General features: G+C 56.5%; 1 protein-coding gene across 5 annotated transcripts in view; it reads left to right on the top strand.

Moving 5' to 3' along the window:
* The window catches only part of SRC (SRC proto-oncogene, non-receptor tyrosine kinase), a 61379-nt gene extending 50525 nt beyond the window's left edge, over positions 1–10854 (top strand). For all 5 annotated transcript variants that reach the window (XM_025400246.1, XM_025400248.1, XM_025400245.1 and 2 more), the window contains 7 exons: positions 755–904; positions 2278–2433; positions 4993–5172; positions 6431–6507; positions 7249–7402; positions 7558–7689; positions 7980–10854. In XM_025400246.1, coding sequence (XP_025256031.1) covers positions 755–904; positions 2278–2433; positions 4993–5172; positions 6431–6507; positions 7249–7402; positions 7558–7689; positions 7980–8188 — 1058 coding nt within the window. In that variant the 3' untranslated portion in view covers positions 8189–10854. The remainder of the gene's footprint in view (positions 1–754; positions 905–2277; positions 2434–4992; positions 5173–6430; positions 6508–7248; positions 7403–7557; positions 7690–7979) is intronic.
* The last annotated feature ends 2840 nt before the right edge of the window (positions 10855–13694 follow it).

Raw genomic sequence — 13694 nt, 5'->3', positions numbered from 1 at the left:
GATGCCATTTGGGCATCTCTTGGCCTCTGGTCCTACCTGGGCCTGCTGGATGGGAGGAAACTTTTCTGGCCAAAAGCTTTTCTAGGCTCAAGAGAAAGAGGGGAGGCACCAGGGCTGGCCCTGCTTGACCCAGGCAGCCTTCAGGCCACACCCAGCCAGTGGTCTCCTGCCCACGACAGCCAGCCTCTGCCAACCACCCCCTCCCGCCTGACCCTGGGCCTGTCTTCAGAAAGGAGGTGGGGGGGGGACACGGACAGTGCCCCCGTGAGCCGATCCAGAGAGGGAAAGCAGTTAGGCCAGGGCCACACAGCAACAGGGAGCCACTCACAGGCTCCCAGCAAACAGTTATTGAGTGCCTACTGTGTGCCTGGCCCTTTTATATGTGGTGGCATGGAATCTTCCCAGCAGCCCTGGGAGCACCCGCATTGTGCAGAGGAGGAAACTGAGGCCCAGAGAGAGCCAGCAACCCCTCCAAGTTCCATAGCTAGGATGCCCACCTGAGATATGGGGGTCTTGCTGGGGCCAAGGGTGTGTGGCAGAACGTTCCAATCAAGTGTCTCTTGGGTCCCTTGGCCCTACCTCTGTGGCTGCGCTGGGGCTGGCTGTTGAGAGACAGGGTGGGCCGGGGGCCCCGCCTGGGCCTCCCTTCCCTCCAATATCAGGCAGGCACAGAACGGTGTCCAGAGCAGCGCTGAGTGCTGCGGCCTGCGGGGGAGAGGGCGTGGCGGTCACGGCTCCCCTCTGTGCCCTGCAGGTGCCTACTGCCTCTCAGTGTCCGACTTCGACAACGCCAAGGGCCTCAACGTGAAGCACTACAAGATCCGCAAGCTGGACAGCGGCGGCTTCTACATCACCTCCCGCACCCAGTTCAACAGCCTGCAGCAGCTGGTGGCCTACTACTCCAGTGAGCCAGCCTCAGAGGGCGGGCGGGCAGAGCCTCAGCTGCAGACCCTGGGGAGGGGCTTTGGAGCCTAGAAGGGTGGGGTCTTCTGTTATCCTGTGATGCCAGGTTTCCTGCTCCCCTCCCCACTTTCTCCCTCCCCCTTCCCTTCCTCTCTCCTCCGTTTTCCCTACTTTCCTCTGTCTCCTTCTTCTTCCTCTTCTTTCCCCCGACCCCCTCCTCCCAGTCCCCGTCTCTCCCTGCTCCTGCTCTGCAGCTGGCTGGTATGGAGGGGGCTGCCCTGAGGAGCCCAAGAGTGAGCTGGAAGGGAGGGGACGGAGGCTGGTGTCGTTTGTCTATGTAGCCCTAGGACCGGTCTGAACCGGTTGCTGGGAGAGGAGGAGGGGGCGGCCAGATCGATTGCAGCAGAGACGGAGAGAGCGGCAGAGGGAGCTCGCGGGGCTTGCGTGCTGGGTGAGGGCTCGGGCGTGGGCGCAGTGCTGTAGCCCACCCACCTGGGCGTCCGGAGCTGACTGCAGTGTCGGGGCCTGTGGGTGCCTGTGGGTGCCTGTGTGCCCGTGTGTCTGTGGCACGCGTGGCCTCTGTGTGCAGGTGTTGGTCCACTTCCCACCCCAAGTCTCCTCCTCCTCTCAGCTCGGCCTCCTGACTTCCTCTGGGATCACCCACCACGCTCTTGTCTCTTCGGCCACCGCTGTGTGGCTTATGCTGAACCCCGTTCCCTCAGATCAGAACTCTCCAGGGGCTGTCTTGGAATCTTGGGATAAAGACCCCCACCAGCCCCCGAGTGGTCTAATCCCAGCTGCCTCCCCACCTCTGCCTGGTGCCGCCCTTCCCCACTGCTCCCTGCAGCTACTTTTGCCTCCGCTTCTTCAGCCCTGCAGCTATTCTTTCCTCAGAGCCTTTGCTCTGGCTGTGCCCCTGCCTGGAGGGCTCTTCCCTGCTTAACTCCTCACCCTCCTGCACATCCAAGCTCAGTTGCTGCTTCCTCCAGGAAGCATCCCAGGACCCTCCTGCTGTTGCGCGAACAGCTCTCCTCCAGTCACATTCATGTCTGTGGTCCTGGGAGGTGATTAGGGAATTGGGGCTCCTCCCTGGACTCCGAGTTCCTGAGGGTAGATTCCCTGGACTTGTTCCCCACAGGGTCCCTGGCACCCCCTACTGTCTGCTGAATGACTGACTCAGCAGATGCATAAAGCACTGTGGGCCTGTGTGGGGGTGGGACTGTGTGCACATAGATGTAGATGCCTGGCTTTGAGGGCGCCCTGTGTGTCTCCTGAAATCTGCGTGCATCTGGCATGTAGGGTGACACACACTGAGGGGCAGGGAGGCCCCAGGGCAGAAGCCGCCCCTAACTGTTCCTCTTGCCTCCTCCTCAGAACACGCCGATGGCCTGTGCCACCGCCTCACCACTGTGTGCCCCACATCTAAGCCTCAGACTCAGGGCCTGGCCAAGGATGCCTGGGAGATCCCTCGGGAGTCGCTGCGGCTGGAGGTCAAGCTGGGCCAGGGCTGCTTTGGCGAGGTGTGGATGGGTAAGGCCTGGCCCCTGCCCTCGGGAGAGGCATCCATCCCCCACCCCGTGTGGCAGCTCTGGGCTCTGTTGGTCCCTTTGCCTTTAGCTGCCTCTGCTGGACGACGGGGCCCTGTTGTAAATCTGGAGCCCCCCAGCAGTGGCTGGCACCGAGTTGGGATGTGGCCCCCCAAGCGCTGTGCCCCAGACCGTGTAAACCATAGCACCTGATTCCAAGATCCGCACAGGGCTGGGCATTGCACAGACCTGCTGTGTAGGCTGGGCCCGGTGGCCTCACTCGGAGTCTCAGTCTTCCCGACTATGAATGGGGCTGGTGACAGTGGGACCTATGGGAGGCTGTGGAGGCCCTGGCCCAGTGCATTGTCCACACACCAGCTGTTAGCCATGGAGAGAGAAGCCTGGCTCGTGGGAGGAGGTGCTGGGAAGCTTAGTTCTGGCATGGTCTGAGCCAGTTAGCGATTTCCTGTCTAACCCTGGAGAAACAGCAAAGCATGAGCACCGTGCAGCCCTGACAAAACCCAGGCCCCTCGTCCACCGGTTGCTTTCTGCTCACACAGAGGGACTGGAGGCCAGGGTGGAGGAGAGACAGCACTTGTAAGCCCGTAAGCCCATGGTGCTAGCGGGGATCACGGTGTGCTGTTTTCAAGGTGGTTTCATCTGAGCCGCATCTCCGCTCAGTCCCACTGCCTCCACTCTCCACCCTCCAGAGTGCTGATGGAGGACAGCAGAGAGGCCTCCTGGGTGGAAGGCACTGCAGGGACAGAGGCCTGGAGGCTGGAGGTCAGGCCGTCTGGAAGGGGGAGGCGTGGGCTTTGAGCTGGTGAGAGGGGAAAGGGGTGAGAAGCCAGGGTGTGAGCACAGCCACAAAGTGAGGACTTGAGCGAAACCTGGGTGAATGCACAGCGTCAGCCATTCTGGTGGCTGCAAAACTCATTTCTGGCTTCGGTGAGTGGTGATGACCCTGGGAAGGGCCTCACTTCCTCCCTGGGTGCTCCAGGTCGACTCATGAAGTGCCACATGCAGATGGCTTGAGCCAGGAGGGCCACAGAGGTGGGCCTGAGCCCTAACCCTCGGAGAGAGGCCCAGTGACTGGGAGGAATGGGCCCAAGGTCACACAGCAAAGGAACCTTGAGGCCTGCTGGGACAAGAACCTGGATTAACCATGCTGGTCTAGAATACAGCTTCCCCCAGAGCCCCCAGTTAGAAAAGCAGATAGTAGTGAAACGATAACCGCATTACTTACTGAGCCCTCACGGTGGGGCTGGCCCAGTGGTTAAAATCTCATTCAGTCCTCAAACAGCTCCACCAATAGACACTGTGGAATCCCCATTTTCCAGATGAGATAACTGAGGCTTAGAGAGGGGAACTGACTCTCCCATTGTCTCTCTGCTGGCTGGAGGTGAAGGTGGGAGTCAGGCTCTGGCCAGCCTGACCCCCAAACCCTCATGCTTAGGACAGTGTCTCACTTTTTGGGATGGGTGGGCTCCAGAGGTGACCTCTTGTTCTGGCAGCAGCCTCCGCAGTCCCTGGGCCAGCTCCACGTCACCCCTGGCCTCCACCAGTACACATTGCATGCTAACACATGAGGCACATTCAAAGTCCTGCCAGAGGGAACATGACCAACCCAGGAGTGACACCGGTTGAGTTGGAACCTTGGTCCCCTATCTGTCATGCTAATAAGCTGCTTTTAAGGACTTATAGATAGGCTCTCACTCTATCACCCAGGCTGGAGTGCAGTGGCGTGATTTCGGCTCACTGCACCCTCCACCTTCCAGGCTCAAGCCATTCTCCTACCTCAGTCTCCCAAGTACCCAGTATTACAGGCACACACCACTACCGCCTGGCTAATTTTTGTATTTTTAGTGAAGACAGGGTTTCACCATGTTGGCCAGGCTGGTCTTGAACTCCTGACCTCAAATGATCCACACGCATCAGCTCCCTAAAGTGCTGGGATTACAGGTGTGAGATACCACGCCCGGCCTGGACATTCTTAATAATCACAGTCCAGGCTGGGCGCGGTGGCTCACGCCTGTAATCCCAGCACTTTGGGAGGCCAAGGCGGGTGGTTCGAGACCATCCTGGCTAACACCGTGAAACCCCGTCTCTACTAAAAATACAAAAAAATTAGCCGGGCGTGGTGGCAAGCACCTATAGTCCCAGCCATTCAGGAGGCTGAGACAGGAGAATGGCGTGAAGCTGGGAGGCGGAGCTTGCAGTGAGCCAAGTACGTGCCACTGCACTCCAGCCTGGGCGACAGAGCGAGACTCTGTCTCAAAAAATCAATCAATCAATCAATCAATCAATCAATCACAGTCCCGACAACAGCTACTGGTTCTTGAGCATTTAATCCTAGTAACAATCCTGTGAGGAGCACCCTGCCATTGTACCCATTGTACAGATGGGGAGACTGAGGCTCAGAAAGGGCCCAGGCTTTGACTGGGTTTGTCACATGGCTGTGGAGGCCACAGCTGACACCAACACCCAGGCGAGCAGATCCTGGATCCCTGTGCAATAGGAGTTGAGAGGCTCCACTGAGGCAGCCTGCATCCCTCCTCAACAGGGACCTGGAACGGCACTACCAGGGTGGCCATCAAAACCCTGAAGCCTGGCACGATGTCTCCAGAGGCCTTCCTGCAGGAGGCCCAGGTCATGAAGAAGCTGAGGCATGAGAAGCTGGTGCAGTTGTATGCTGTGGTTTCGGAGGAGCCCATTTACATCGTCACAGAGTACATGAGCAAGGGTGAGGCCTGGGCGGCCGGGCAGGGGCAGGGGGCATGAGCCTCGTTTCCCCTCATGTCTAGAATGGGCATCTTCAAAGATGAAATGCGGTAGAGCCAAATCCTGGGTCTCCTGGGCCAGAGTGCAGTGGTACAGTCGTAGCTCACTTCAGCCTCAACCTTCCAGGCTCAAGCCATCCTCCCATCTCAGCCCCCCAAGTAGCTAGGACCACAGGTGTGTGTCACCAGGTCCAGCTAATTTTTTATTTTTTGTAGAGATGGGACACTATGTTGCCCAGGCTGGTCTCGAACTCTTGGGCTCAAGCAATCCTCCCACCTCCACCTCCCAAAGTGTTGGGATTACAGGTGTGAGCCATAGTAATTTTTAAACTAATTAGTTAGTTTTCAAAATTCCACTTTTTGGAGGTATAGTTTATGTATGATAAAATATACCCCTTTTAAGTGTTCAGTTCAGTGAGTTTTAACAAGTGGATTTACTGTGTACCCCTAACCATAATGAAATTATGTAACATCTCCATCACCCAGAAAGTTCCTTGTGCCCTTTGCGGACAGTACCGTCCAGCCCCAAACCCATGCACCCACTGATCTGCTTTCTGTCATTATAGATTTGTTTTATTTATTCTAGAATTTATTACATGGAATCTTTTACATCTGGGATGCATCCTTTTTTTACTTTTTTAATTTTAATTTTTTATTTTTTGAGATGAGGTCTCGCTATGTTGCCCAGGCTAGAGTGCAGTGGTGTGATCATAGCTCACTGCAGCCTTGATCTCCCAGGCTTAATTGATCTTCCCATCTCAGCCTCTCAAGTAGCTGGGACTACAGGTGCACACCACCCTGCCCAGCTACTTTTTTTTTTTGTATTTTTTGTACAGACAGAGTCTTACAGTGTAGCTCAGGCTGGTCTCAAACTACTGGGCTCAAGTGATCTTCCTGCCTCGGCCTCCCACAGTGCTGGGATTGCAGGCAGGAGCCACCACGCTCGGCCTGAAATGCATCCCTGTTGTGTCTCCCAGCGGTTTGTTCCTGTTGTCGCTGAGCAGGACTCTGCTGTCTGCATTAGTACAGTTTCCCTGTTCACCTGGAGGTGGACTTCTGGTTGTTTCCCGTCCTGCTTGCCTTTTGAGTGAGAAGCACTGAGTGAGGCCTTGCTGTGCTGGTTAAAGCAAGGCCAGCCACCTGGGAGGACGGGTTTTGGGAATCACTGCATCCTGGCAGAGGGACAGGGCAGGAGCTGGAGCTGGATCTCTCTCTGCCCAGGGAGTTTGCTGGACTTTCTCAAGGGGGAGACGGGCAAGTACCTGCGGCTGCCTCAGCTGGTGGACATGGCTGCTCAGGTGAGTCAGCCCTTCCCGCCTCCCCACACCCTTGGTCCTCAAGCACCCAGTCCCATCTGGTGCAGCCATTTCTGGCCTCTTGAGTACCCCCTCCAAGAAGCCTACCTTGATTGCCTCCACACTCATTGATCTTGCTGCACGTATTTACCAGGTCTGCTTACAGGTGCCCTGAGTGGTGATTCTGGGCAACAGAAAGCCCTTACCTGGGCATCAGGGGTCACTGACTTACTGTGGGACCTCGGGCCTCAGTTGTCGTCTGTATAAAGGTCATGTAGCGCTCAGCAGACATGTGTTCGCGCTGGCTGCAGGCAGTGCTCAACAAGTGTTTTTTTTCATTTAATCCTCATCACGACCGGGAGTGACGAGGATTGGCTGTTATTCCCACTGGACGGATGAGAAAACAGGCTCAGAGAGACTTGGGCAGCAGGCAGGACCTGACACTCATCTGTGTCTGGGTCCTCTGGGGCCTCTTTCTATGGTCACCTCGCTTTCCTGGCTGCATCTAATCTTGTGCCTCCCTTTGACCTTTGCCCTCTACGCTCTGCCCTGTGCTCCCTATTCCTGCAGAGCACTGCTCCTGCTTTCGATGCCAACAGCATTTACTGTGAACTGACCTCACTTGCCTGAAGAAGTGTGGGGACGGTGGGGAAGGGGTGGTTGGCTTTCCAGCCCCGGGGTGCTATGTGGCCCTGGGAGGGCATGGGTGGCACCTGAGCTGGGCTCCCGCGGTTCCACCTGCAGATCGCCTCAGGCATGGCATACGTGGAGCGGATGAACTACGTCCACCGGGATCTTCGTGCAGCCAACATCCTGGTGGGAGAGAACCTGGTGTGCAAAGTGGCCGACTTCGGGCTGGCTCGGCTCATCGAAGACAATGAGTACACGGCCCGGCAAGGTGAGCAGGGACTGTGTGGTATGCTGCGCTTGGCCTGGGACAGGTCACGTCCCGCTCCGAGTCTGTTTCCTCATCTGTCATTCCTCATGGTGCTTATCTACCAGAGTGGTTGTGACAGGAGGTCAGAGCTGCCCCGACCTTTCTCGTTCCTGCAGGTGCCAAATTTCCCATCAAGTGGACAGCTCCGGAAGCTGCCCTGTATGGCCGCTTCACCATCAAGTCGGACGTGTGGTCCTTTGGGATCCTGCTGACTGAGCTCACCACAAAGGGACGGGTGCCCTACCCTGGTAAGAAGGTCCTCATGGCCCGTCTCTAGTTCCCGAACCCGTCTGCCTGGGTGGCCTTGGGCAAGTCATGACTGCTGCTGGGCCCGTTTCCCCATCCGTACAACAAAGAAGTTGAGCATCTGATGTTAGGCTCTCCCGATGGTCCATGCTCTCAGCTTCGGGGACAGGACCTACCTATGGTCACACTCAACCTGTCCTAGGCAGGAAGCCCTCGCTGTCCTCCCCATCAGCTTCCCCCACCCCACTTTCCTCACTGGAGCCGGGCTCCCCATGCCTTGCTCTGCCCACAGGGATGGTGAACCGCGAGGTGCTGGACCAGGTGGAGCGGGGCTACCGGATGCCCTGCCCACCGGAGTGTCCCGAGTCCCTGCACGACCTCATGTGCCAGTGCTGGCGGAAGGAGCCTGAGGAGCGGCCCACCTTCGAGTACCTGCAGGCCTTCCTGGAGGACTACTTCACGTCCACCGAGCCCCAGTACCAGCCCGGGGAGAACCTCTAGGTGCAGGCGGGCCCAGACCGGCTTCTCGGCTTGGATTCTGGGCTGGGTGGCCCCTGTCTCGGGGCTTGCCTCGCTCTGCCTGCCTGCTGTTGGTCCTCTCTCTGTGGGGCTGAATTGTCAGGGGCGAGGCCCCTCCCTCTTTGGTGGCATGGAAGGGGCTTCTGGACCTAGGGTGGCCCGAGAGGGCGGCAGGCGTGCGAGACCAGCACAGTGACTCTGTCCGGCTCCTGCTGTAGCCGCACGCTCCTCCCCGCACTCCCTCCTGGAGCTCTGTGGGTCTCTGGAAGAAAAATCGGGAGAAGGGCTGGATCCGGGGCTGAGGGTGCCCTTTTCCAGCCTCAGCCTACTCCACTCACTGAACTCCTTCCCCACTTCTGTGCCACCGCCGGTCTATGTTGAGAGCTGGCCAAAGAGCCTTTCCAAAGAGGGCCCTGGCCCTGCCTGCCTGCCACCCTGCCCCTCGCCATCCGTTCTGGAAACACCTGTAGGCGGAGGCTGCTGAGACAGACCCTCTGCCGCTGCTCCCAGGCTGGGCAGCACGAGGCCTCGCCTGACCTGATGATGGTGGGTGGGTGGGATGAGTACCCCCTCAAACCCTGCCCTCCTTAGACCTGATGGACCCTTTGAGATCATCACTTCCTTGCCCCCATTTCACCCATGGGGAGGCAGTCGAGAGAGGGGATGTGACATGCCCAAGGCCACGGAGCAGTTCAGAGTGGAGGTGGGCTTGGAACCTGGTGCTCCCTCTGTCTTCCTCAGGAACCAACAGTTCGTCGGAGGAATCACGGAAGGACTGGGACAGTCCAGGAGACAAGGGGTCTGAGGATGCATTCGAGACGGCAGATTCCCACTGCCGCTGCCCGCTCAGCCCAGCTGTCGGGAACAGCATGGAGGCAGATGTGGGGCTGAGCTGGGAATCAGGGTGAAAGGTGCAAGTGTGGAGAGAGAGGCTTCAATCAGCTTGTGGGTGATTTTTGACCTTCAGAGCCAGCCGGCCATGAAAGGGAGTGAGCCCCGGGGCTCTGGAGGCAATCAAACAGACATAGAAGAGCCAAGAGTCCAGGAGGCCCTGGTCCTGGCCTCCTTCCCCGTACTTTGTCCTGTGGCATTTCAATTCCTGGCCCTGTTCTCCTCCCCAAGTTGGCACCCTTTAACTCATGAGGAGAGAAAAGAGTGCCTAGGCAGGGGTGAAAGAGGACGTGTTACCCACTGCCATGCACCAGGACTGGCTGTGTAACCTTGGGTGGCCCCTGCTTTCTCTCTGGGCTGCAGCGTCTGCCCCACATGTGGCCATGGCCTCTGCAACTGCTCAGCTCCAGTCCAGGCCCTGTGGCAGGACATCCATGGTGAGCCCAGCCCTGGGACGTCAGGAGACTGGGCTCTGGCTCTGTTCAGCCTTAGGGTGTGTGGTAGATTCTCCCTGGGCCTCAGTGTGCCCATGTGTAAAGGGGCAGCTGACAGTTTGTGGCATCTTGCCAAGGGTCCCTGTGTGTGTGTGCGTGTGCATGTGTGTGTGTCTCCATGTGCGTCCATATTTAACATGTAAAAATGCCCCCCCTGCTCCGTCCCCCAAACATGTACATTTCACCATGGCCCCCTCGTCATAGCAATAACATTCCCACTGCCAAGGGTTCTTGAGCCAGCCAGGCCCTGCCAGTGGGGAAGGAGGTCAAGCAGTGCCTGCCTATGAAATTTCAACTTTTCCTTTCGTACATGTTTATTACCCAAGTCTTCTCCCGTCCATTCCAGTCAAATCTGGGCTCACTCACCCCAGCGAGCTCTCAAATCCCTCTCCAACTGCCTAAGGCCCTTTGTGTAAGGTGTCTTAATACTGTCCTTTTTTTTTTTTTTTTTTTTTTTTTAACAGTGTTTTGTAGATTTCAGATGACTATGCAGAGGCCTGGGGGACCCCTGACTCTGGGCCGGGTCTGGGGGTCCCAAATTCCAAGGCCCAGACATGGGGGGGTGGGGGTATCCAGAATTGGTTGTAAATACTTTGCATATTGTCTGATTAAACACAAGCAGACCTCAGAATTTGATCAACAGTTTATTGAACATCTACTGTGTGCTGGAGAGCGAGCTGGGGCGGAATATGCGAGAATAAACTGCCCCTCGAGGGGTCTTTGGGCAGTACTAGTTGCTGGAGGGCTTCAGGCCAAGGCAGGGGTGACATGATCAGACTGGAGACAGCTACGGCAGAATGTGGCTGTTTGTGCACATCTGCACCTGTGTTTGGGGGTGAGCACCTGGGAGAAGGACAAGGCACATCACAGGACTTCCCCGAGCATGACAAGTTCAGGACTCAGATGTCCGTGGTGGATGGTAGCAGTGACACTGGGGAGTGGGTGGGGCTGTCAGGCCTGCCTAGAGGAGATCACAAATACACGACGAGAATGCCACTGTGTGTGCTCTTCACGTGTTTCCTAGGAGTGCAGGGCAGGGGTGCTGGATCGATCCACAAAAGTCCTGAAAATGCTGAAGAAACACCCAAAGACCCTTCCCCTCCTCCCTCCTTCCCCACCACCAAAGCACGCAGTCTTGAAGGTTGATTTGCAGCCGTCTATACGAACACATTTATTTTACACAAATATACATCACATCACACACCTGTACACTGGAGTCAACTCTGGCTGCAACATCGCTTAATTAAAAACGAATTTCAACAAATCATAGTGTCCGGGTCAGGGTGGCATCTGGAGATCACAGGGGTGTGTGTGTGGATGTGCGTGTCTCAGGAGTAGAGATGATCTGGATGTGAGGTTGTGGCAGGTGTTCTCTGCTTGCTGGTGGGAGCGTACCTGGATGCGTGTGCCTTTCTGTTCATGGGAGTATGTGCGTGGGCTCTGTTTGCAGACATGGTGTTTGGATGTTTGTGTGTGAGCAGCTGTCTAGGTGGTCTGTGAGCCTGGGCTCATGGAGATGTGTCCCAGATGTGTGTGCTTGGGCATTAACGGGATGAGGTGAGCCAGTCCGCTTGCTCTGGCTGTGTGTGTACTGTGTGAACACAGATCCACGGGGTTCATGAGCCTGTGGGCTCCTGGGGGGTGTGGGCACCGAGGTGTGCAGCTGGGTTCACGTGGATGTGGGTGGGGACAGCATGCATGCCCGTGTGGACCCGTGTAAGCTTGGGCTCGCACCCGCAGCGCTGGCCACTCCCGGTGGGACCCACGTGTGCCCGGGGGCGCAGGGCCACGTGCGAGCACGCCGGGGACAAAGCTCTCGCCCGTGCTGCCGCGGCAGGTCAGGAGTGCGCATGCGCGGCGTGGCAGGGTCCAACCCCAACCCCCCGCACCGGCACAGGCGGGACCCGCCACGGCGGGGCCTCTCTCCTCTTCCTTGTCCGTCTGAGCCTTTCTCTGTCTTCCTCTCTCTTGTCTGTCAGTGCCTCTTCAGCCCTCTCTGGTCTTACATCAATTTCCTGTTTCTTCTTTTTTAAGTTTTAAAAATTTCAATAGCTTTTGGGGTTACAAGTGGTTTTTGGTTACATGGATAAATTATATATGGGTGAATTTTGTAGTATACTCGTCATCCGAGTAGCGTACGTTGTACCTAATATGTAGGTTTTTAAAATCCCACACCTCACCTTCCTTGCTTTTTTCTTTCTTTCTCTTTCCTTTTCTTTTATTTCCCTTTCCCCTCCCTCCCTCCCTTTTTTTGAGATGGAGTCTTGTTCTGTCCCCAGGCTGGAGTGCAGTGGCTCACTGCAACCTCCACCTCCTGGGCTCAAGCCATTCTCCTGCCTCAGCCTCCCAAGTAGCTGGAACCACAGGTGCGCGCCCTCATACCCTGGCTAATTGTGTGTGTGTGTGTGTGTGTGTGTGTGTGTGTGTGTGTAGAGACAGGGTCTTGCTAGTTGCCCAGACTGGTCTTGAGCTCCTGGGCTCAGGTGATCTGCCCCCTCGGGCTCCCAAAGTGTAGCGATTATAGGGGTGAGTCACTGCGCCTGGTTGATTTTCCTTTTCTTTCTCTATGTGTCTTTCTGTCTCACTGTTGCTAATTTCTCTCTTTTCCTCTTTGCCTGGATGCTGTCTCTCTTTCTTTAGTCCCCACCCTCCCTTTCTGCCTCTCACATTTTTCTCCCCATCCACCTCTTCCCATCTCTGACTCTTCCCAGGCCCTCCCACACCTCCATGCCTTTGCCCAGACTGTTTTTACAGCTGGGAATGCCCTTTCTTCCTGCTGTACAACCTGGCAAACTCCTATTCATCCTGCAGAGCACATCTCCGAGGCCACAGACTGGCCCTGGGAGCTCTCCCTGATACCCTGGAATCCGCAGAGGTTGTCAGCCCGCCCACTAGAACAAGCACTTGAGGGACTGGGTGACGTTCTCCCTGATGATCCCAGGCCTGGCCACATGGGTAACTCAGGGGAGGCAGGTGGGAAAGTTGCTCTGTCTCTCCCCCTCCTGTCTCTGGCTCCTTCTCTGGTTGGGACCTCCTCACTCTGGGCCTGTGTCCGGTTGGCTTGTACTGTACTCGGTGTGTAAGGGAGACAGAGATAGACACACAGAGATGCAGTGCAGAGGCAAGAGATGTCATCCACTCTGCCTGGGCCATAGTCTCCTGGCCCCACTGTCCCCTCCTTCAGCCCTGTGTAGTGTCCAGGTGTCTCCAGGGGAAATGCTACCCCAGAGCTCCATGTCCCCTCAACCTTCCTTTCCTGCCTTCAGTTGGTTTTACTGTTAATTCTGCATGCATTTTTTTCTTTCTGAGAAAAATAAAATGTTTCCCCCATGACAAAAAATAATATATACTCTTTCTGGCAAAGTAGGAAAGATAGAGGAAAACACAAACCAACCAACCACATTTCACACCCCCTGCGCCGCCCCTCCCATCTGGAGTCTGGGGCATGTCTCCAGGGTGCGTGCAGGGGGTGTGTGGTGTGTGGTGTGTGTAGGGGTGTGCGGCATATGCGTGTCCCTGCTCCTGTGGCCTCCCAGGCTTCGTCCTATGAGCTTCGAAAGTCTCTTTGTTCATCCTCTGCTTCTCTCGTCCCCTCTCTTCCTCCCACCCTAGTTACATTCTTCAGACCAGACTTCATGCTGGGTGCACGCATGCACACACACGCACAGACATGCACAGACACGCACAGACATGCACACACACACGCATACACACGCACACACACACAGAGTTTCTTCTCTGCATTTTCTATCATCTCTGTCTTCTTTTCCCATTTTTCTCTCGGAGGCTCTGAAACGCTGTGGTTCATAGAGAGAAAAAGAGATGAGCAGAGACTCAGAGATTCAGACAGGACAGACAGGAAAAGGGGATGGAGACAGAGGGGCTGGAATTGGGGGTGGGAAGGGAGCGGTGGGCACAGAAACTTTTTGTCCATCTGTTTGTCGTCTGTGAGGTCCATCCCAATTCTCACTCCCCGCAGCCCTCCCCTTTCTGCTGCTTTTCCCACCCAGCCCTTGGAGCGTGTCTCCTGGGATCCTGGGGCCGTGTCCATCTGTCTGTCTGTGCGTCAGCCTCTGCCTCTCGCCTGCCTCTTGCTGTGGTCT

The sequence above is a fragment of the Theropithecus gelada genome, chromosome 10 (genome assembly GCF_003255815.1).
Source record: "Theropithecus gelada isolate Dixy chromosome 10, Tgel_1.0, whole genome shotgun sequence".
In the NCBI taxonomy this organism is placed as follows: Eukaryota; Metazoa; Chordata; class Mammalia; order Primates; family Cercopithecidae; genus Theropithecus; species Theropithecus gelada.
Note: the sequence above shows the minus strand (reverse complement) of the source record. Positions and strands in the feature narration are given on the sequence as shown.